Source organism: Phlebotomus papatasi, chromosome 2 (genome assembly GCF_024763615.1).
Source record: "Phlebotomus papatasi isolate M1 chromosome 2, Ppap_2.1, whole genome shotgun sequence".
NCBI lineage: Eukaryota > Metazoa > Arthropoda > Insecta > Diptera > Psychodidae > Phlebotomus > Phlebotomus papatasi.
The window spans coordinates 56,597,643-56,622,689 of NC_077223.1; the positions used below are offsets into that span (position 1 = coordinate 56,597,643).

Sequence of the window (25,047 nt, forward strand, 5' to 3'; positions counted from 1 at the left end):
CGCGAGTTCACAACGAATAAGCCGAATGAACGTCAAATTTCCCGATTCGTGGCAAAACCGGGTTAACCGCTTGAACAAAAAAAACAAAACAAATCGCGGTAGCTGTGCAAAATAATTCGGATTTCTGAAAAAGTACTGATTATTTCAGAATAATTCTACTGATAGTGCTGTGAAGACACTATATAGGATGGGAGTAACAATTCTACAGCCTTATTTAGTTCCCGAGAACAAGACAGGGGCTCAAACTATCGAGGCTCTCACGAAACAGGTAAAACATCATTTGTTATTCGAGGTTTTTTTTATAATTCCTTTATGTCTTTCTCTTCGTTTCAGCTAACAGCGTTAGGAGCTGTTCAGGCAGGACACTTCCTAGTAGATTGTGAGACATACATGAGTTCAATTCAGCAAATAGGAAATCCACCAAAAACTGTGCATGTTCTGCATTCTGTGAGTATTTTCAAGGGTGATGTATTTAGTGATTTGGTGTACATAGGGTAGACCCTGGTAATAACGAAACGCTCCTAATATCGATCAAACGATGCTTGTGATATCGACTTCTCCCTCAATTGATGGATAAAAAAAATCTTTTTCTGCATGAACTTTAATTATTAAATGTTTGTTTCATTTTCATATTTCACGATGTCAAATAAAAAATTTCACGATTTTTCCAGTAATAGGGGAAGTGTGCCAAATTTCGGCCAGCTTCTAATTTCCGCCACTTTGAGTGTAATATCGGCCATGGAGTAAATTAATTAAAATTATGTATGTAATCTTCGAATAGTCAATGAATTCATTTTGCCTTTAAATATTTATTCATTTTAGGATATATTAACACAAAGACCGTTAAATTTTAGGTATAATTTGAATTTAAATTGCGTTGTAACTCAGTGTGGAGAGTCTTACAAAAAATGTGACAGATCGATTGTGTTTCTAGCAGTCTTGTGATTTGTGGAGAAGTGCAGAGGCTTTTCCTTCGGTGCTTTTCATGAAAATTTATCAGTTTTCATTAAAGATTGTTTCTGTTTATGTTAATAGTGAATCAATCTTTAAATTTCGGGTGAAATTTCCCAGCTGAATCTTGTATTTCGCGTAAAAAAGTATATACTTTGTGAGCGTCACTCTGGTGAGGTAATGTTGCCTATTCCGGCAACATCTTTTGCTTTCCTAAATTTCTTATTCATTTTGTGTTTTTTTTTCATTTCTGAGTTCTACATATCCAGAGAAAAAAAAACCATCGCTTCTATGAAAAAGATGATGTGGAAAAGGCCTTGGAAGAGTTCAGGAAGGGCAAATTGCTACGGGAATCTGCGCGTAAGTTTGAGATGCTGCTCTTCAGGTCTTCAGCACAAATTACACGGAAGTTCTCAGGGCTTGTGGGTCATATAAACGTATTAAACTAAATATTAAACTCGTTCCGTATGACGTTTTGAAATTTTTTATCCGTTGCGTTACAAAAAGTGGTCAGAAAAAAGGTGGCCGATATTTCACTCAAAGTGGCCGGAATTAATACCCAAAGCAATGTCCATATTATTATTAATTTTTCAGTATTTTAGGAAGTGATTTAAAGAAAACAAAGATGATAAACAAACTTGTTTTCAAGGTTCCACACAACCCTTCCGAAAAGGAAGTAACAAAAAATATCAATATGAATTAAAAATATTGCATTTCAAACTTAGGACTTCGGTGCTTATATGCAACTATGCCGAAATTTGGCACACTTACCCTATTTGCACAAGAAAAGTGATTTTTAAAAATGTGTGCACAAAATTACAATTAGTAGCCATTCCAAAAATTCACTTTGCTGCCATTTGTCTTAAGCAAATACAGTCAGTTTTGTCAGTGATTAGAACAGTTTGTACGCTTCTTATCGATACAATTAGTATAGAATAGATATTGGAAACCAATTAAGGATTGAAGTTTACATGTGAAGAGGAAAAACATATTTTTTCCTTGATCGATATTACAAGCATCGATTGATCGATAATACCATGAGCTGATCGATATTACAGTAGGTAGAGTCTCCTAAATTCGAACGCTCGGGGGGTATTTTTGACATTTCTCACCTTCCAAATTCGAACGATTTTTTCAAAACTAACGAAATTTGTGTGAGATTAAATTGTACTTTGAATCAAATTCTCGTACTTTCTCGCAAGTTTTAGTGATAACATACTTCCTTTTCATTTTATACGATAATAATGTATGTAAACATTCAGGAAGAAGCACATATATATGATTTTCATTCACCAAGAATACGAACTTTCCAACATAACCTCACAATTGACATTTTGAATCCAAACGGCGTTCGAATTTGAGAGATTCAGATTTGAGAGACTCTACTGTACATGCAAATGCACTTCGAAAAGTTTTTCGTGTTTTAAACCACTCCAAAATAAATATATCAAGAATGTGAGTGGTTGATCTTGTAGAGGACATCTTCAAGATTGACTATCAGTAGCGTACCTAAGGGGGTGCGGTAGGGGCGGTCCGCCCAGAGCGCGAGTCTCCAGGGGCGACGATGTTCCTTTTTTTTTAGACAACTGAACCCTGACCCCTTTATTCTTGCCATGTTGAAGTAAAAAAATTTTAGTAAAATAGACTCCGATTCTTTCTGGAGAGCCCCTCTAGTTCTTACATTGCCTTTTGTCCTTATAATCCATTGCGTTAACATTTTTAATTTCCTCGGAGACTTTCTGGGGCGCCTCTCTAGTTCTTAAAATGCATTTTGTCCTTATATCTATCAAAATTTCGCGTTGAAGTAAAGAAATAGCCTTTTTAATTCCCCACTTTCTGGGGCGTCCAACTGATCTAGAGGCTTTCTTGGCGCCCATAAAGGTCTCGAAATACATTTTGCCCTTATATTTTTGCATGATTTCATGTTAAAGTAAAAAGGGACACTTTAAATTCCTTCAGGTGCTTTTTGGGGTCACCTAATTTCTTGCAGAGCTTTCTTGGCACTCCTCTTGCTCCTAAAACGCATTTTGTCCTTATTATTCTTTCAAGATTTCGAGTTGAAATGAAAAAATATTTTAAAATATTAAATTAAAATTGTTCTGAAAGCTCAAGCATATGATTGTGCATAAAATCTGCATAGCTGAAACATAAAACGGTTTATATTGTGCTGAAAACGCTCACAGATGTTAAACATAAAATGATTAAGATTGAGTAAACTGTTAAAAAATTACATTCATTTTTTTTTTGAGTTATGCAAGACTTATGCTCAATTTTAACCATTTTGTTCTTAGGCTGTGCGCGGCTATACCGGTTTTGACAACTACCATCTATTTTAGGAAGTTCAACCGCTGTACATGTTTTCAACACAATCTTAACCATTTCATGCTTAAGCTGTGCATGTTTTCAAAACAATCTTAATCAAAATACCATTCCACAAAATTTTGATTTTTTACTGTTGATCAACATTGAGTATTGCATTCCTTGAAAAAGAAAGCTTCCACTTTTGCGTTTAATTTTTATTAAAAACAACTAAAATTTCATTGCATTTTCAAAATTAAATTAAATCTGTTAAACTCAAAATTAAAAGTTAATTTTTTCAAAGAATAGACTACTCAATGATACTGATTAGTAAAAAAAAACAAAATTTTTAAGAATGGGGTTTTTCAGACCGCTAAGAATAAGAAACGAACAACTCGCAGTAGGCAAATTTTACAGGAGACCGATTCGAAGCTGACATTTTCCACGCAGAGTATAGGATTTTAGATTCAAAATTTCTATAACTTTGAAAATAGTTATTTTATCTTTGAAGTATAATATTCACAGGGAAGGTAGAGGGTATAAAGAAGTATCCAAAAACGCTTGTGCTTTCGGGGTATGACCTTCCACCCCCTCCCCCCCCCACCCCCCACCACGCTCTAACGTGGTAAGGGCGCCTTTGCGTACAACCGCACCCCCCGCATAAATGTCTAGTTACGCCACTGTGGACTATAACAAGTTTTCACTTCAAAAATACGAATATATAGGGGAAAGGCTCATAATTTTGTCCAGTTTCTTATTTTAGGCCACTTTGAGGATAAAATTGGACACTAAAAATAAATTGATTAAAATGATGGATTTTTATTCCAATATTTGATGAATAATGAATTCTATCTAAATATTTGTTCTTTTTGGAAGATTTTAACACTAAATACGTTAATTTATGAATATGATTTAGGTTAAAATTGCTTTGTTGAAAATTCAGTGTGCGCAATTGCTTACGAGAAATATGACAGAACTTCGTGTTTACTTCAGTTTTATTTAGATGTGGTGAAGTACTAACAATGTTTCTTCGCATTTTTGAGTGATATTATTGAATATTCATTGAATATTGTGTTGATTCACGTTAGTGGTGATTTTTACATTTGACCTGAAGTGAGATTTGCCTTGTGAATTAGATTTTTCGTGTGAAAAATGGGAAATTTTTTAAGACATTTACCAGTGAGGTGTCCTTATTTTGGGCAGGTGTTTTTCTCACGAAATTTCGTAAAGTTTTAGCCTTTGTGATGACTAGGTTGGACAAATGCCTGGAGAAACAAAGGAGCATAATCTCTAAGAAAGAGATGCAGCTAGAAAAGCCTTGAAAGGCTTACTTGGAGTACCGAAGTCAACTCACTTTAATGAATGATATGGAAAGTTTCCGGGCTTCTTGTGACATTCTACGTTTCCCTTACATGATCAGGAAGAGGACTTGGTAAGATTAGTGCATGAAATGAAGAACAATGGGCATCCTCTTGAGGCGGATTAGCTGTTTACAGCCAAGTTGTCCAACTTAATAACTAAGTTGTCCAAAATAAGAGCCAAATTCACCTGTACATATCAATTCATTTTTAAACGTATTAAAACTAATTTTAGTAAAAATAAGACGATAAATAGCTTGCTAAGTTTCTAAACAACCTTTCTGAATAGAGAGTAACAAAAAAAGTGAATTAGTATTGAAAATATCGCACTTCAAACTTGGAACATCGATGCTTATAAGCAGACTGGTCAAAATTATGAGCCCTTACCCTATATGATTTTTTGTTAAAGTTGATCATTTTCTTAACTGATCGATAATACCAACACTTACCCTAAACTTTTGTTTTTCAGTCTGAGCATCCAGCTTCTGTTTTCTCAATCTTAGACACTGGAACTAAGCAAATTCCCCTGGTGGCTGATGGTCTTTTTGATTTGCTAATGCTCAAGATGACTCCTCACTACACGTCCAAGAAGCAGACAAAAACGGAATCCAAAGGACCCCGATTCGAATTGGGCGATTTCTTAATCAAACTAGGAAGTGTGACTATGAGTCAGTCTTTTAAGGGTATCCTCGTTGAAGTTGAATATCGTCCGTGTATCCTCCCAGTGAGTTGTTGGGAATTGATGAGGGAATTTCTGCAAGGATTTTTGGGGAATTGTGTACCAAATACAATTCCGTCCTATTTCACCAATCACAATAGAATCAATGAAATCTATCAGCCATTGGACACAATCCAGCAATATCTGGAACACTTTACTAACTACAGAAAACAAACAACTCCTGCTGTGGGAATGAGGCAGTAAATGTTGTTTTTTTTTTTACAAAAGGTGAGAATAAAAAACATTTTTTATTTTAAAATTTTGTAATCATTGCGATTTTGTACAGTAAGTTTTCTATTACTAGACTCTCAATAAAATATATTAGGTATTCTTATTCCTAAAGTATTCCCTAAATCTATCCTTTATCCTATCACAGATACATAATTTAATCTAATATTTTCACATTATATTTTTTTTTGAGGACACACGCGTTCCTATTCAAACGATAAAACAAATTCACTATTACAGCATTTTCTTCCAAGTGATTTTTCCTTGTAAAAAGAAAATCATCATCCAAACAGCCTACAAAAAAACGTTAACAGGGTTTTGATCTAAGCATTCTGAATTATCTCATTAAGAATATCAAAAAGAAATGTAAAATAGAAAAAAAACTAATCAATCCACGCGGTAAAATGTATAAATAATCTGTAGGCGACGTCTTCCTATTTCCTTCCTTAAAGTTTCCAATTGGAAGGACTTGATAGTCAGTCAGTGGTACACAGTTTGATTTTTAGTGTTACTATGATACTAAAAATCGTCAAATAGTTTCCTTTCTGTACTGGATGGCATGCGTGTCTTTTTGGCATCTGCTTCTGGATATTCATCAAAGTTGCTAGTATCCCCATCAAATCGTACTTGTGGCACAATTGGAGGCTAAAAATCAAAATGAAATTGATTAAAAAACAGTTTTAAGCATGGTTGAACTATTCATGGTATAGCGTAATAGGGTTTGATTTTATTTTAATAATTACATCTTTATTTTATGATACTCTTTATAGCGAAATTAGATTTTGTTTTGTTATAAAGGGAAACCGAGAACACGCGATTAATCAATAAAACACCTGAGGGAGACCTGGGGCCGTATACTCCAGATGTGAGAGTTTGATTTTGTGGGAAAACCCAACTCTCCGTGTCGAACTCGCCTATTTGGTATCCACGAAATTTTCGATTGGAAATTTTCTCATCAAAAAACCGGGGAGAATTCTCGGGTGGTATTCCCGGTGAGAGTTTGATTAATTTACATAGAAAATAAGGAAAGAAATTAAAATATCGCGTTTTTTTAAGTTTTAAATGGTTTTTAAATGATTATTTCACTCAATAAATACAATTTCCGTATATTTATAATAAATTTCAATGAAGTTTTTTTTCTTAATAAACTGTGCAGGAATTTCGAATTTTTTTGTTATGATCTCTTATTATTTTTCTTTTGAGTTTGATACCAATCATTTTCCAAATTGTTTATTAATTTAATATTATTTTGTTTTAGCTCTCGTAAATAATACGGTTTTGGCCATTTAATGCCCAACGCACAATAATTTTTGTTTGTAAACATGTTTTCAAAATTTTCTATACGTGTGAGGGAGATGACTAGATCTAGATCTCACTCACTCTTATTGAAATATCAAAAACATGTTTACTAAACAAAAGTTATTGTGCGATGGGCATAATAATTGCGAAAATATCATGAATATTTGTCGAGTCGAGGTTCTCAAGTATTGTAAAAATATTACAAAAAATACTCGTCAAATCCGAAAACAATACCAAATTAGCGACCAAGAAAACTTTTCTTGGCGAAAACTCGTAACCTCGTATGCCTCGCCGCTTAAAAATTGGTTGAAAAAATCACAAAAAATACAAGAAAATGTGAAAATATTGAAAAAATAAATAATAAGTACACCTTTTTTTCTCTTCCAAATTCCTGTTGGAATTTTACTTATTATTTTCAAAACAAGAAGCCCAAATTATAAATAAGAATTTTTAAATTTAACAGAAAAAATATATATTGATATGAATCCAATAATCCTTGCTAAATTGCTAAAAAAAAAAAGAAAAATGCAATGGAAAATGGTTTTTTGCTACAAAAATCTCTGAAAATTCACTTTAGCATTATTTGATAATTTTCAGAAAATTTATACAAAATCATAAGAAAATGAGAAAATCTTTATACGTATAAATATGTATTTATAATTGAATTGGTACAAATGCAAAGGATTTATTTAAAGTTTTTTTTTACTGTAGTAAAATATTAAGAAAGATAAATTTGGCATGAATTGCCGTTGCAGTCATTTAGGAATTGAATGACTTTCATTGAATTTATAATTACTTCAGTATTCAGTTTTTTTTTGCGACCAAAAACAGCGCGCGGAATGTCAAAAAGCGATTTCCACAAAGAGTTCCATACGAAAATCTCGCCTGATTCTCTCTGATATTCATGGATACGGAGAGAAGGCAGGTGGGAAAAATAGGCGAAATGTCACGGAAAGAAGCTCGCGTAAAATTTTCTCTCACAAAGTGGAGAATACGGCCCCAGAGGAGAATTAATTAGGGATAGAATTAGCCAGTGGAGTGCTATAGTTTTCCTTAGAAAGAGTATTGAGCAAAATCTATTTATTTGAAGTAACACCTCTATTCGTTGAAGTATTTATCAGTCTGATTCAAACATGTTTGTCACAAATTATAAGCAAAGAAAAAAAATCAATTTTTGGCTAATTCTGTTCCGATCTTCTTTACAAAGTGACCCAATTGAAGTGAAAAAGAAAATCAGAATTCTAAAAATTTTCAAGACAAATGCATCCATTTCAATTGTGTCTGAGTTCTTTTTGCCTTGAAATCTTTGAGAGGCTATTTAGAGCTATTTTACATCTAGGACAAAATGGGATAAATTGGAATCATTCCTAAGAAGTACAATTAGAACCCGAGACTCAGGCTAATCTTAGAGAATATTTATTCTGCAGAATTTAGCAATAAAGATTTATCCCAAACCCGGCATACACTGAGAGATTAGGATTATAGATTGGAGATTAAAGTTAAATATTTTCGAGGATCAACACGTGTCTATTTGGGTCCCGGTCAAAATCCCGAATGCCAAAATCCCGAAAGCCAAAATCTCGAGCGATTGCACTCGCGCTTGCTGGAGGCAAAGGGAAATCTTCTGTGTCTTTGGAAATTATTCTAAACATTTTCCTCCATATAATTTCATCCCTTTCAGGATTTTGAAAATTTGGGATTTTGTCTTTCGGGATTTTGGCTTTCGGGATTTTGGCCTTTTTGGGATTTTGGCGTTCAGGATTTTGGCTTTCGGGATTTTGACTTTCGGGATTTTGGCCTTTTCGGGATTTTAGCCTTTTCGGAATTTCGGCGTTCGGAATTTTGGCTTTCGGGATTTTGACTTTCGGGATTTTGGCCTTTTCGGGATTTTGGCTTTCGGGATATTGGCTTTCGGGATTTTGGCGTTCAGGATTTTGGCTTTCGGGATTTTGGCTTTCGGGATTTTGGCTGCCACCGGTCTATTTGACCCGTTGACGTGTTACGTAGGTCAAAAAGACAATAAAAACAGCCTAATAAAAAATAATTTAATTCAAGCTCTTAGGCATATAAAAAGTACAGCATTTTAATTATATTTTCTGAAATTTTTTATTTAAAAATTCTGCTATGGAGACATGAATTCGGAGACCTTTTTGGAAAAAAATTGAATGAATGAATAATATTTTTATTTTTATTGTCTTGGAAAAAAATTACTTAACGGTGAATAAGATATCTCAGAGTTAAATCATTTGAAATCTAAAAACCATAAATTTCCTGTTAGCAGATAAGTTAAACTAGTCCTTGAACGAAAGAATTTAAAAAAAAAATGAAATTTGGATTTTTGGGAGCATTTTATACAAAAAAAAATATTATTTTCGACATATTTTAAACCACGTTTCGTGTTGTAAAATGATTTGTGATTAAGAAAACAAAAAATCTTTCGTTCAAACACTAGTTTAACTCAACTGCTAACAGGAAATAGTACGTTTTTTCAAATAGGTCTCCTAAAATCAAATTTCAGTGGTCAAATTCTTATAAATTTTAAAATTGAAATTTTAGAAAATATAGTTGAAATTGTTAAAAAAAAAAATGTGGAGTAAATATGCTGTTTTGTTGCCTTCTTGACCTACATAACTCCTTAAGGAGGTTTTCTTAATTAGGAGGCTAATAACGAGCTGCTTTCGAATTTCTTGTTTTTTGGAAGACAAAGAAACGACCAATCTTCTTGATATTTTTAGTATATGTTCATACATATTTAAAGTGCTCAAATGTTTTTTTTTTTCAAAAAAGATATACAAAATGTAATGACTTATTTACTGAAGCACCTCGTCGCAGAACTTCCTAATTGACAGAAAGTTTAGAGCTCGTAAATCTTGTCTGAGAAAACGCAACTAAAATATTTTCAATGTTATAAGAGTATTTCAAATTTAAACTAAAAAAAAGGGGTGGCAAAGCGTCCGAGACTTTGCGAGCTGCTCGAACTCCCGAGAAAGAACTATGCCTTTTATGCCTTTTATACCTTTTTGCAAGTTTTTTTGGTGTATATAAAATTATGGTCGTATTTAATTTGTCTATAAATCACCAAAAAACCATCTTGAAGTTGAAAAATTGTTCATGAAGAGGGTTTCAAAAAAATCATTAATCTTTTAATAAATTTATTGACCAAATCGGATGAAAATTAGGCTTTTGACCTTGAATAATTCAAGATGGCGATTTTTCCGGTGATAGGTGTCTAAAGACGAAATGTTCAGCTGGACTTCCTCCAAAACATTTACAAAAATGAACGAAATCGCTAGGGCCAATTTTTTCAAAGTTGCAAAAACCTCATTTTTGACCTATTTTTGCGGGTTAGGGAACGCACGAAATGGGAGAGGGAAAAACTAAAGAGGTTAGGTTCGAGATAATGTCATTTGAGGAGGGGTCATCGAAGACCGAAAGTTGATATCTCTTACCGTTTGAATTTTATATGGGTCAAAAGCCTGAAAAAGTGCAAAAAACAGTATTTTTAAAATAAAACTATAACCGTTACTTTTCCGATCCATCACCGATTATGACCGATGCAGTTGGGTTCAGAATTAAAAGATCTTTCAAAAAAGTCCAAATTTGCCCAAATCCGTTGGAAATTAGGCCCTCCAGGGTGGTTGACCTTTGAGCTTGAATAATTCAAGATGACGATTTTTCCGGTGATAGGTGTCGAAGGATGAAATGTTCAGCTAGACTACCTCCAAATCCAAAAATGAACGAAATCGCCAGGGCCAATTTTTTGCAAAGTTAAAAAAAAACATGTTTTTGAAGGGGATAGAAGGGGTGGGGGGTAATTTGGGTAAGTTAGTTCGATAGAGAATGTTGACTTGTGTGTGGGGGGGGGGTCACCAAGGACCGGAAATCAATATCTCCTACCGTTTGACAGCCAGGATGGAGAAAAGTTAAAAAAACACGATTGTTAAAACTGCTCTCTCTTGGAGTTCGAGCAGTTAAAAACCAAAAGAAAATCGTGAAATCGTAAAACTTTTTTGAAGTTCAAAAAAAAATCATTTTTGGGGACAAAATTTTGACTTCATACGTTTTATTCGGTTAATAATTTTTTTCTTAATTTTTTTGCCAATGCGAAGAAATTATAAAAACAAGAAGGGAGGAAAACGCGCTTCAAAGTTTTGGATGCAATGCGGCATCTTACCGTCTAGGTTAGCACAGGATCAATTGAGGAGCTCAGAGCAAAAAAACGCTATTTTAATAGGGAAATGCATACGACTTAGAGTTTTTTTGCTCTGAGCGCCTCATTTCAATGGGAGTGAGTGAGATCTCAATCTAGTCATATCGCTCACTCTTATAAAAAGTTTTGAAAACATGTTTACAAACAAAAGTTATTGTGCGCTGGTCATAATGCTCAACGCACATTAACTTTTGTTTAGTAAACATGTTTTTAGCATTTCAATGAGAGAGATCTAGATCTAGTCATCTCGCTCACTCTCACAGAAATTTTAAAAACTTGTTTACAAACAAAAGTTATTGTGCGCTGGTCATAAGCATGATAGTTTCTGAAGATTATACTTGCAATATTTTTTTTTTTTTTGTAAATATATTAGTGGATTTTCTTAGCAGGTGTTCAAATCCATATCATCAATAATTATTCTCTATTAACACATTAGTAAAAAAAATTATTAACTTTTTATTTTATATAGGTCACAAGAAAAATCGTTGAAAATTTCATTTTCTGATTTTAGAACAATTTGCACTGAAATTATGGGTTTATAAAAGTCGCCGATTTGAAAAAAAATTATGCAATAATAATTAGATAGATCTTACCTTCAATTTTCTATTGTATACATCCGTCCAGTCGAGGTGTTTGAACCATCGATGCCTCTTAACATCATCTGAACCATTTTTCATGTTTCCTATTCGCTTGGTGCGATCCAATACCAGCAGCTTTTTAACAAGATCTTTCGCAACAGCATCCATCTGACGTGGCCATTCTACTTTTCCGCTCAAAATCTTCTCGTAGATCCCCAGAGGATTATCATCGTAGAAGGGGGGATACCCCACGAGCATCTCATAAATGAGAACACCTGTTTCGCAATAATTAAACACATTAGTGCTATTTTTGCCACAATCCTCCACAAAATCTTATGCCTCTATACAATTGAGAATGCCACCATAGAACTTTAACTAAAAACTCTCACACAGTGATTCTTTTCGTAGAAATAATACGGTTAAGCTCGTTAAGCTTAAAGGATTATGAGCTGTAGAGTTTGGGGAATTGATATAAGAAAGTAAGTGGTGTTTTTGATGCAATTGGGTCACCAATTTTCGCAGTTCATATGAAAATATCGCGTACAATGGATATTAATATTTTTGATGTTCTTGAACAGGATTTATTGATATTAAATTGAAAATATTGCCAGCTAAATATAGCAAGATTGAGCAATTTCTCAAAGTAAATTCAAATTCATTTCAAGGGTTTGCAAATGTGTATCTTTGCTATCCGCTTTGTAGTAATGTTTTTATTTGAATAAAATTTGTGAAAAGAACATTTTAGAAATAATTTGTCAGCCCCTTAAAATGCAATTGTATAAATTTCTGCAAATATGATGTATTCATTTGGTGCATGAGGAATTGTTTAAAACTATTTGGACACACATTTTGAGCTCAGGAAAAATGTTATAAACATTAAATTGGCATCATGAGCCAAAAGATGATGAGAACATGGGTAATTTTAGTGGTCATTTAAATAATTAAAAGACACATTTGTGTAATTTGTTTATTAAAAATTAATTTTTGAGCCAAAGAGAATAACACACTCTGGATGAGGAAGATTCCCATAAATCTCTTGTATGCCACAAAAATGTAAATTACAAATTTATTGCTTTTTGCGGTAAACAAAGTATCTTGCTAAAAATTTCAAAATTTGTATATCAACGTTGCAGGATTTGCGAAGATTGAAATACACACTCTCTTCTCTTGCGGAAAGCGCTATTTTCGCGAACTTGGCACAAACAAACAAAGGGGCAAAAATTTATTTGCCATCATTAACGTTAATTTTCTGCAATGTCATCATTGTGTCTGGTTGTGTGATATATTTGCAGAATGAGATATAGGATGCAAATATTTGTAATTATTTTGACCGCAAATTTTCCATGTTACAAAGTGTAAAAATTTTTGGTAAACTAAATTGGAGCATATTTAGTAAAAAAAACTTTTTACCTTGTCTATTTATAAATGATTTTTCCTTATTCTAAATTTAAACATTATAAAAAAATCCTCTTCTTCGTTATTTACTAATGTTGCAAGTAGTATATTTACTAAATATAGGGGAGACTGGGGCAAAAAGTCACAAATCAAAAATTTTAAAATTCAATATCTTCCAAGATAAATAAGATAACGGCTTAAATTTTTTCCATAGATAGCCTCCATAGGTCTTCTTCAATGTCGTAAGTTTGTTAGAATTTGAACAAGGAATTTAGAAAATAAAAAATATCGAAAGTTTTAGCCCTATTTTTGAAATATTTTCCGTGCAAAAGATATCAATTACACTAAGAAAAAATCTGTAGAGTTGAAACAACTCTATGGCCGAGTTGAATTAACTCGAAGAATATCGATGTAAATATTAATTTTTTTCGTTGTAAATTTTAGTAAATAAAGTTAAAACAACTCTACGTGCGAGTTGAATTAATTCGTCGGATATAGATGTAATTATTACTCTTTTTCGATGTAAAATTTCATCTCGACTGAAGTATATGCTTAAGTGTTTTCGTTTTAACAATATACTTCAGTCAAGAAGAAATTTGTGTGACAAAGTTCATATGGAACATCAACTAGAAATATGCCTAACATTGTTCTATAAAGACATGTGCAGTGCATAATATGTGATATCTCGGAATATGGGGAACTTAAGATTAAAAAAAAATAATAAAGGAAATGATATAATAAAAAAAACATAAAATTGCAAAATCTTTCCATTTTCAGATTTGAAAAAGAGTTATTTTTATTCTAAAAAAAAATTGTTTAACTCTAATACGAGTTATTTTAACCCTTATAACGAATTATTTTCACTCTTAAAAAGAGCTATTTACACTCTTTTGTCATGTAAATTTTAGAACAGAAAAGTTGAAACAACTTTTCTGAATATTACATTTAAACAGAAGTAAAATTAACTCTAAAATATAATTAATCGAAAATCACAACGAAAAAGAGTTAATTTGACATCGATTCGAGTAAGTTTTACTCGATTATTTTTCTGAGTGTACCTACTTATATTAAATTTGATGCACTGGTGAATATTTCCAAAATTATCTGGATATTCTTTGAATACGAATCCGCTATCTATTTTAGAATTTTACAAAGATTCTTTTCTCCAGAAATCCTTTTATTAAAAACGACCACTTGGGGTAAAAAGTAACAAAACGTATGGAGCAAAAAGTAACAAAATTGAAACAATTTCTGATGTCCCACGGTGAAAAGAAACGTCAATGCTATGTGTCGCCGCTTGTTGTTTGCATTGGTCAAACGATTTGCAGTCTTTTGTGTGTTTTTTGTAAAATAGCTTAAAATGCGCTTTTCTCGCTCAGATAGAGAAAACGGTGTTTTACAAAGGTGTAGAAGAATAAATTTCCTATGAAAATATTTAATCTAGGTATTTTACTTAAATTTTCGGAATTCCGTAATAAAGCAAATCAAAATGTGATAGTATCTTATGCCTGATACTATACGCCCCAGCATTTTTGAGAATGATCACAAAATTACCTTTTAGAAAACAGCTCGATAAATATATTTCCTTACAAAATAGAAAAAAATGACTTTCACAGAGTTGTAGAGCGGTAAATTTCCTATAAAATTGTGCTAATTAGAAATCTTGGAGGTGCTCGGGTACCTTGTAAAAAAACAAAATATCCGTTTTGTAATTTTTTGACCCAGTCTCCCCTACTGTTTAAGAATTTATGGATTGATCCATGATTTTCCAGTATCTATACTTCATACTTTATAAATTAGCATAATTTATTTCAATTGAAAGTTTTGACTAATAATAATTAGGGGAAGGTTTGGCTATTTTGAGCTATGGGGCTACATTGATTTAAGATTTTATTTCGTGTTAGGGCATCTGGTTCTTACATTTATTTTATTTAGATCCATGATTGTTTTGTCAATCTAAATTACATTACGTTAAGGTCCAGTTCTTTTTAGAAATATGCGAAAAACCGAATACACTGAGAGAAATCCGAAAAAGTTAAAATAACATTCCGGAAATTTAATTTTACCCTGCATTATTGATCCGATATCTGTGTAAATATTATGCTTTTTAGGTGTATTATGGGTTAAAGTTACTCTTTTTCATGTTAATTTTACACTTAAAAAGGTGTAAAACTAACATTAAAAAATGTTAATATATTTTTACACCTAGAAAGTGTTAAAATTACGATGAAAAAAAGTTAGTCGCACCCCCTTTTTTCTCAGTGTATCAATGTTGCCCCACAATTGAATGTATCCCCTCCTCCCCCTAATACCCTGCTTTCACATTCTGCATTTAAATTTGATGACGGATCCACATTAATTGACGCTAAGATGTGTTCAGATATGTTATTTTGATTTAAAGCTTTGATTTATTGAAGGAAGACTCTCTCCAAAAATCGATTTAACATTTAAAGAAAGACCACTAATATAGTTACTTATAAATTTCGTAAAATAATGCTTAGCTATAAAATGCTATTGTAGGGGCGACTGGGGGAAACTTGTCAAAACGCATATTTAATTTTTTCACGAGCTCTGAGAAAACTTAAACGTTTTATAATGAGCATATTCTTATAGGAAATTTACTGCTCTACAACATTGCAGAAGACTATTTTCCTCTATCTCGAAAGAAATGTGATTTTCGAATTATTTTCTAAAAGTCGATTTTGTGGAGATTCTCAAAATAGCTGGGGCAAATTTTGTCAGTCTTCTGATAATTTGCGACGTTTTACTCTCGCAAACGTTAAAAATATCAAATAGACATATTTTTATACTCTGAAAAAAAAAAAATGTTTTGGTAAACGAACAAATGGATTTTGTTGAAATTTTGTCAAAAGGATGTTATTTACCAATTTGACAAAACTTTTTCTTGCATTTTATATCTAAAAATACCCTTTTCACAAACTTTTAACAAGATCCAGTTGGCCGCCGATTTGACAAAACTTTTCCATATTCTGCATGGAAGAACATCCTTTTTACAAACTTGTCTCGTTAATTTGACAAAACATTTTTTACAGAGTAGGAAATTTATTCCTCTACAACTTTGTCAAAGATAATTTTTCTCTATCTTAACGAGAAATGTGCTTAAATTGAGCTAATCAGATTTGATATTTTCTGTAAGCCAAATATTCCAAAAATAGGGCTCAAAATTTCATTATTTTTTATTTTACATAATTCTTCCTCGAATCCCTAGAAACTTTGTAAGTTTAAAAAGTTTCATGAAGATTATTATAGATTATAATAAACATTTCAAGCCTCAGTCTCTTTTATTTTAGAAAATAGTGAATATTGAAATTTTCGTTTTGACAAATTTTGCCCAAGTCTTCCCTAGTCTATTTTCAAAGCAATTTCTTGTTTTTTTTCTATTTTAATCAATTTCCTTCCATTTCTTCCTATTTCAAACGTATTTAACGTGTCTTTTCCACTCTTTTGCGAACTTCTTTTGAGCAACAAATTTATTTTAGCTTAAGAATGCATAATAATATAAATTGCTGAGTATTTGAAATTAAATCGATAATTCAATTACCTCTTGATATTGTAAGATATTTTCAGATTGCCGAAAGCGTCCACTTAATCCCTTTTTTGTAAATTACACTGTTTTTGGAATTTTTTCAAACACTGAGAGAAATCCGAAAAAGTTAAAATAACATTCCGGAAATGTTAATTTTACCCTGCAGTATTGATCCGAAATCGGTGTAAATATTATGCTTTTTAGGTGTATTAGGGGTTCAAGTTACCCTTTTTCATGTTAATTTTACCCTTATAAAGGTGTAAAATTAACATTAAAAAATGTTAATATATTTTTACACCTAAAAAGTGTTAAAATTATGAGGAAAAAAGTTAATCGCATCCTCTTTTTTCTCTCAGTGAAGAAACTAAATATCTTGACTGTGGCAAAGATAATTTGCTTATCAAATGGTATTATGAATACTACTTAACCAAATGGTAATTTCTTGATTAGTACTTCATTCCCATTTCAAATAGGATTATTTAGTAAATTTTTGAAATAAACAATCCCTTGGACTTATAATCTCTGTCGTTCGTATACAAAATTTTATTTTACATTTACTCGTGCAATGTAATTAAATCAACTCCATATCATCATTAAATTCTTACCTAAAGCCCACCAGTCTACAGCTTTATTGTGTCCTTTGGATTGAAGAATCTCAGGAGCTAGATATTCAGGTGTACCACACAATGTCCATGTACGATCCTTAAGTTTCTTTGCAAATCCAAAATCTGTAATTTTCAAATGTCCATCGCGGTCCAAGAGAAGATTTTCGGGTTTCAGGTCCCGGTAAACAATGGAAAGTGAATGCAAATATTCGAGGGCCATGACGATTTCGCAGGCATAGAAATTTGCTGGAAAGATATATAAGAAGAAGGATCAGCGGTGTGGTTGATGATTCGTGGGTGGGCGATGAAAGATAAAGTTTATGGGGCGAAGATCTCTTTGAAAGTCTTGCTCAGACGTCTGAATCATCACACGCTAGGGAGGGATTTTCTTGCCATCATCGACAGATTTACGGGTGATGGTTTTTCGCGTCTTTCGCAATTGCAGAGGAAAAACCTACCTATTGAAACACCGTAAGGTGCGTCTTCGGGCAATCTGCGCAATATGTTAGAGTGTATTTGTAAAGTAATAAGGAAAATAGCATAAATCAGGTGAAGGAATAGAAATAAAGCTACTTTTAACTGCTCGAACTCAAAGAGAAAGCAGTTATATAATCGTCTTCTTTTTCTAACTTGTCACCGTCCTGGAGCTTAAACGGTAAGATATATTAAGTTCCGATTTTCGGTGACCCCAAAAAAAAAAACAATATCTTCAGACATTTTTTTCTCTTTCCTCCCACCTTCTTCCATTCCCTCCCAAACCATTTGGATTTACTGATTTGGGTAAATTTGGATTTTTTGGAATGATCTTGAAACCAGTTGAATATCCGTAAATATGACTCGTATTTACCTTTTTTTGTTAATCCGTATGCTTGTACAGTAAACTCTCTCTCTCAATCGGGAATATGGGGCCAAATGTCATCCGGTTTATCGATAGATTTGGGCGTCAAAGCCTTTGTAAATTCCACAAAAAGTGCTCAATTATTAAGAATCACGATAAAATAGGAAGAACTACAGCGAATTTGAGCAAATCACCTTCATAATTAAACGTGAAAATTGTCAACAAAATTTGACGCCCGATTGAAAAAGAGCCGATTGAGCGAGAGTCTACTGTAACTCATGCTAGAACATTCTAGAATGATCATTTTTTACTATAATTGATTTTGAAATGCTTTTGTGATTTATGAATCAATTTAATCGCTAAGTAGACCATTAAGCATTTAAAAGCCATGCTATTAATTCACGGTGAGCTCTATCTCGTAATCTTGAGCATTCGGCAAAGCTGGGACGCTTTGCCATTTCTTTTTTTGATTATTAAAATACAAAGTTTATATTTTCAGTCATATAAGTACTTTCATGTTTTCATTACAAAATTTATGTTTTTGGAAAATGTGAAAAATGTCAATACCCTAATATCTTCGAAAACAAAAATCAATATAACGTATTTATTGGATTCAATTAAAACAAATCTCTCAATACGTGACATTCGTATTTCCGGACTCTTAAATCTTGAATACAACCAATGTACGAATGAACCAAAGATAAATTTGTGTAAGCTATAAAATATGATTTCCGGACTTCCGACTTTCTATTTATGGGGCGGAAAAATCAGAATTTTTTTTCACGACGAGAGAATCACAACATGTTTAAGCTCAAGAGATGATTTTTTGGGCAAATATAACGCTCTTACCTCATCGTTTCTGTCTCTTGAAAATTTTTGGGTGGGTGGGCGGTTTTTGGGATGGCATTTTGGAATATTATATATACAAGAAATCTTATGTGGAGAGGAAAAAGATATCTCTCACTCTCCCTGATAATTCTTTATGCTCACCAAAACATCAGAGATGACTTCTTTCTTCTATGAATACATATTTTTAGAATGCTCCACGCAAATCTCTGTTCTACTTTTTCATGATAATAAATCGTTTATAAACTTTCATATTTTATCACTGAAATGCTGGTTATCTATTTCTTAGGTAAAGAGATGTTATCCTTGAAATACCTCATACTTATTTACCCTATTTTAGCACTTTGGATTTCCATGACACTAGAATATTATGAGAGCAATTCCGGAAATTGAAGGATATATTCAAGAAATTGCTTTCTTTTTTCCCACGTACCTTTTCAACCGACAAATATTATTATTTTTAAAGCACCCTATCATGAGAATGAGAGAATATTGATTAGAAGGAAAAAAAAATCAGTGCCCTATTTTTCGTAATATTTAGAAACTCCTTCTTTGAATCAGAAAATTAATTTAAAACATTTCAATGAAATTTCCTTTTGCATATTCCCTTTGAATGGCGGAAAGATTAATGTTCAGAAGAATTTCCTTTTTTTGGCTCGCATCATCTTTGCAAGTCAATTGAGCGTGAGGTACAACTTTGAATTTCAATAGGAATTTAATATCAATTCAAAGAAAGCCCCAATATTTTATATATGTATTATAAATACATTTATATAAATTAGATAAGGTAGAAATAATATAAAATTTACCTGTTGAATTGTTGAATTTTCCAGCATTCCTCAGGTATGTGAACAATTCCCCACCGCAAACGTATTCAAAAAGCATGTAGAGGCTAGTGTTGTCTTTCGTGTACCACTTTCTGGGCAAATCAAAAATGAAATGGTTAAAAAAAAAATTAATATTTTTTTTTGTTGTACAATCCTCCGAGGAGTCTGGGAAAAAATTATCAGTGCTTACAGATTTACAATAAATGGATGATGGATCTCTGCCAGAATATTCTTTTCATTCTTAACGTGTTCCACTTGCTTCAGCCGTATGACATCACACATGGCCAGAATCTTCATGGCACAGTAAGAATTGTCCGTTTTATCTCGACACAGACAGACACGTCCAAATGTGCCTGTGCCTGGAATTAAAAGTCAAAATAATTCAATTATTAATTCACTGGGGTTGATATGGGGGCACTTAGCAATGAGACACTTTGTGAGACTGGTGAGACTCTTCCTTGACCTATACATTCAATCGCACCATCGCAAGAGGCAAGTGATGACAAACAAGAACGTATAGCAGCGATGATGGTTTTATAGTACAAAGTATGTTAATTGAGACTATGTGAATCATAATTTTTCTATGCTAATATTGCCTCAATTCGAAAACACAACATCGTCTTAAAAGAATCTGGTGCTATTTTTCACCTAAAATATCAAAAGACGTACTAAAGACAGTTTGGCGTCTTATGATTTTTTTTTATTCTTTGGCATTACTATTTTTAACCATCTTCATCTTAATTGACCATTATAATACACTTCTTTCTTTAGCTCAGTTGGACATTAGAGAAACACATACACACATACTCACTTGAGATTTAAAAATAAATTTCAATAAAATTTTCTTTTTCATCTACACGATAATGTGGAGTTTTATGTCAAAGGAAAAATACATTTCACTCTGCAACATCGCCATTCAGGCCTTTCCACATTAAATTATATTTGAGAGCGAGCACAACTTTGAAATATAACAGAAAGTTTCTGTCATTTGGTCTTGTCACTCTTGTAAGAGTTTAGTCAACTTCCAAAAATGTTTTTCAATCACTAATGCCAAGTTCTAGAAGCCAAATCCCTATCTTTCTAAGAATGCTAATAAATAGTTTCATTTGCATTATTCTCTAACTTTCATACCTTTAAATATTTTTTAAAAAAATGTAAATTAAACCAAATATAGTTTTAAATTGAATCAGTTGTTCTCTTCGGTAACTTTTAGAAGAATATTAAAAATTATCGTGATTTTATCACGTATATGTTTTTAACTTAAATTTCATTCCTGAGCATTGTTCAAATGCAGACCTGTGCTCGTTAAAAGCCGTGTAATATCGGAAATTTTGTGTTGATAATTTTAATGGAAATTACAGATAGCCATAGTGGTAACAATAATCCCGCTCATTCACGGTGCCATGATAAATATTTTTGCGCCAAAAAGACATAACAGAAAGAAGAACTCATATAGGAAGAAATTGTCTTCTTGATATCTTTGTCGGAAGACGGAAAGTTGTTCACTACACATCCTTTTACTTGAATCTTGCGGAAATATGAAGAAATTTAAAGAAAATATCATTTCAAATGACAAAAGCTTCCTAAATCGCGCGCAATTGAACTCGAGAAAGAGATAGAGACACAAATAATTCACTTGAGAAACGTCTGGCGGCGCTGAGGTTGCAAAAAAAAACTCTGAAATGCGACAAAATATTTTCTTCTCTATTTTATCCTTATTAGCAGATCGTGTCCCTTCTTGTGATATGCACTTTTGCATTCCTTATTAATTCAAATAGTGTTGTACAAAAGGGTTTTTCTCAAACCTATCCTGAATTTTGAGACAACTCAAAAGAATATGAGTCTTCCAGCTCAAAATTTCATCTCAATGTTTTTGTTGTAATATCTACAATTATTCACAATTAACTCAAATAATTCTATTCAACTAAATTATTAAAATGATTTTCTTGTGAAAATGACTTAACTCTAAGAAATTAAACAATTTTCACATTAAAAAACCTCTCATTTTCCCTACGTGAATTCTCGCGGTATTTCGAAAAATGCCAACAGGTACCACCAAATTTACTTCGGCTTTTCTTTTAGCTCAGGCCTGGTTCAAAATATAAATAACTTATTTTATCACGTTGTAATTGAAAACATTTAATTGACACCAAAAAATCGCGCAAATTAATTTTGTGTGAAAGAACTCTTTTTTTATATGGCAAGAAAACTTAATGAACCACTGTTAAAGTTAAAAAAAAGAGTAGAGTCTAGACATACATTCGCTTAAATCTATAAATTCCCTTATCACGGAAATATTTTGCAACACAGAAAAATTGGGTTGTACTTTCTCATGATAAATAAAAGGTGATTTGCCATATATCAAAGTGGTCCTTTATATTGGAAACCAGTCATTAACCTAGGCAAACATAAGGTATTTGAGATTCTTTACAGGCAACATATTTGCATGTAAATTCAGTTTGCGAGTTGATTAAAAATAATGCACCTGCTAGCTACACCTTATAGATTGGAAAAATGTCATTAAATCAAATTTTCCATTTTTTTTAAACATATTTATTATTTCTATCCACTGAGTTCTCTCGTGAGAATTATCTTGATTTGACGTTTCTGATCGCCATTTTGAATAACTGTCAAAACAAAAATCTTATCCGACTGAGCTGAAATTTTAGTACAGTAGACTCTCTCTCAATCGGGAATATGGGACAAAATGTCATCCGGTTTAGCGATAGAATTGAGCGTCAAAGCCTTTGTAAATTCTATAAAAAGCGCTCAATTATAAAGAATCACGATAAAATAGGAAGAATTACAGCGAATTTGAGCGAATTAGCTTCATAATTAAACGTGAAAATTGTCAACAAAATTTGTCGCCCGATTGAGAAAGAGCCGATTGAGTGAGAGTCTACTGTATATTCTAGCTGATGTCAAGGCTTTTTCAGAATAAAATCCGACCTACGTCAAGCGATTGTTTGAATACAGGGGCTGCAAGTTCAAAATTTTGACATTTTCATGAGCACAGAACCTTCTTTTATCGAAACCATCACAAAAAAGACAGCGCTATCGTTAGGCGATGAGACCTAACAAACAAATAAAAAGAAAAGTAATGTTTTTGTTTACAACAGCATATTATTTGAGAATATGAAAAACTGTTTTTGCAAAGATGACAAAAATTAACTAATGCACTTTTCGTTAATTTTTTTAATTATGTAAGAGTAAATAAATATATAAAATAAAACCCTAAACCATTTTTAATGGTTACTGAGGCATTTCGTCTAGGTCTCAAAATTCAAGATTAGAAAATAAAGATCACCAAAATATGGATATTTCAAAATTTTAAACTTTGAGCCTCTGTATTTTGGTAATTGCTCAAACTAAGTCGAAACAAAAATACATTTTGAATAGGTATTTACATTATCTATAACATATTAAAATTTTAGCCTAAAAGGACAAGTTTTAAGTTTTGACAGTTATTCAAAATGGCGGACAGAAACGTCAAATCAAGATGGCGACAACATCATCTTGTAGATCTCGTGCATCTTACTCTTAGATCTGAAGATCTTCATTGTCGTTTATTGTCAGAAATTGTTGATTTTTTTAGTATTTATTAAAAAGTACAAAGTCACCCGTACCTTATCCCAAATGCAAGCCTTTTTTCTTGATTTTTTTTCACATAGGGTAAGTGTGCCAAATTTCGGCATAGTTGCATGCAAGCGACAAAGTCTCAAGTTTGAAATGTACAGTAGAGTCTTCTAAATTCGAACGCTCGGGGGGTATTTTTGACATTTCTCACCTCCCAAATTCGAACGATTTTTTCAAAACTAACGATATTTGTGTGAGATTAAATTGTACTTTGAATCAAATTCTCGTACTTTCTCGCAAGTTTTTGTGGTAACATACTTCCTAATGACCGAAAGGGTAAGATCGCGAGTACAAGCTGCCGAGATGAGGTACCTTCGAGCGGTAAAGGGAATCACTCGTAGAGATCGAGTGAGGAATGTGGCCGTTCGTGAGGAACTAAGAATCGAGGAGCTGCTTCTTCGGGTTGAGAGATCACAACTTCGATGGTATGGACATGTTCAACGCATGAATGAAGAAAGATTCCCCAGAAAAGCTATGCAAGCCATTGTGAGGAGACCTCGGCCTCGAGGCAGACCTAGGACAAGGTGGCTGAATCAAATTCAGAATCTTGCCTTGGAACGCCTCGGGATCGAACCCGAACATCTTCCTGAAGTGGCGGAGGACCGACAGGCGTGGGCTGCTAGATTGGATGTCATGGGCCCGCGACCCCAATAGGGATAAGCGGTTGAAAATGAATGAATACTTCCTTTTCATTTTACACGACTATAATGTATGTAAACATTCAGGAAAAAGCACATAAATATAATTTTCATTCACCTAGAATACGGACCTTATAACATAACCTCACAATTGACATTTTGAATCCAAACGTCGTTCGAATTTGAGAGATTCAGATTTGAGAGACTCTACTGTAATATTTTTAATATAAATTGAATATTTTTGTTATTCTTTTATAAGGAGTGTTGCTTGGAACCTTGCAGAAAGTTTATCATTTTTGTTTTCTCTAAAATCATTCTCAATACATTTTAAAATGAATAAAAATATAGACATAGCATTGGTGGCCTATTTCGGCCACCTTCATTCTCATAGTTCCTTGCCCTTCCAGAATTCTTTCAATGTCTTTTTCAGATCATCTTGCTCGTCGAAGCGACATTTTTTGTTATTTTTTGCATTGTACAATCTCAAGAGTATCCAAAAACTAAAAATTCATGGAAATTCGAGGAACAAAAAAGGTGGCCGGAATTGCTAGCTGGCCGGAATTTGGCACACTTACCCTTAGTAAAATTTTATAAAATTAATGCTAGTGGCATAAAATCCATTCATTAACAACTGAATACAAATAATTTTACCCATTCACCCTCCTACTTTCACTTTAACTATTCACTTTTAAAGGGTAAAGTTGAAAAAAAACAGCGAAAAAACGTGCAAAGTCACCCGTAACGACGGTAATTGAAAAGTTATTATTTTTCAAATCTTATCAATTTTAAGACTTTTAAGACGTTCGTCGTTTTTTACTGACTTATTACTACGATTATAAATATTTCAAATATTCACATGTTTCTAATGATGAATATAGATGTGGGTAGTTGATGTTAAAATCATTCTAATGGAAACATCAATCTGCTCAATAGACATAAATAATATTACATAAAGAAGAGATATAGATAAAATTCTAATATGATTAATAGTATTTGACTTCAGACTTCAGATCCTTCAGATACATTTACCTGTTCCTGAATTTCATATTATCTAATTGATACTGTAAGACGAAAC

The 25,047-nt window shown here is 32.6% G+C and overlaps 2 protein-coding genes across 2 annotated transcripts in view; one reads left to right on the forward strand and one right to left on the reverse strand.

The window, feature by feature from the left end:
• The first annotated feature begins 63 nt into the window (after positions 1–63).
• Positions 64–7,378, forward strand: LOC129801826 (mediator of RNA polymerase II transcription subunit 20). The gene is made up of 3 exons (XM_055847179.1): positions 64–268; positions 334–447; positions 5,077–7,378. Exons 1-3 carry the CDS (start codon positions 188–190, stop codon positions 5,527–5,529), a joined length of 648 nt encoding a protein of 215 aa, XP_055703154.1. The 5' UTR covers positions 64–187; the 3' UTR covers positions 5,530–7,378.
• Positions 5,602–25,047, reverse strand: part of LOC129801825 (cAMP-dependent protein kinase catalytic subunit 3) — a 31,907-nt gene continuing 12,461 nt past the window's right edge. The window contains exons 2-6 of the mRNA XM_055847178.1: positions 19,889–20,057; positions 19,681–19,790; positions 17,188–17,433; positions 11,656–11,915; positions 5,602–6,198 (exon numbers count right to left, since the gene is read on the reverse strand). Coding sequence (XP_055703153.1) covers positions 6,073–6,198; positions 11,656–11,915; positions 17,188–17,433; positions 19,681–19,790; positions 19,889–20,057 — 911 coding nt within the window. The 3' untranslated portion in view covers positions 5,602–6,072. The remainder of the gene's footprint in view (positions 6,199–11,655; positions 11,916–17,187; positions 17,434–19,680; positions 19,791–19,888; positions 20,058–25,047) is intronic.

Bases quoted from the DNA above. Each gene is read 5' to 3' on its own strand.
- LOC129801826 (XM_055847179.1), top strand. From the start codon at position 188: ATGGGAGTAACAATTCTACAGCCTTATTTAGTTCCCGAGAACAAGACA. The intron at 269-333 runs GTAAAACATCAT...TCTTCGTTTCAG, and splicing joins TCGAGGCTCTCACGAAACAG to CTAACAGCGTTAGGAGCTGT. The intron at 448-5,076 runs GTGAGTATTTTC...TTTGTTTTTCAG, and splicing joins CTGTGCATGTTCTGCATTCT to TCTGAGCATCCAGCTTCTGT.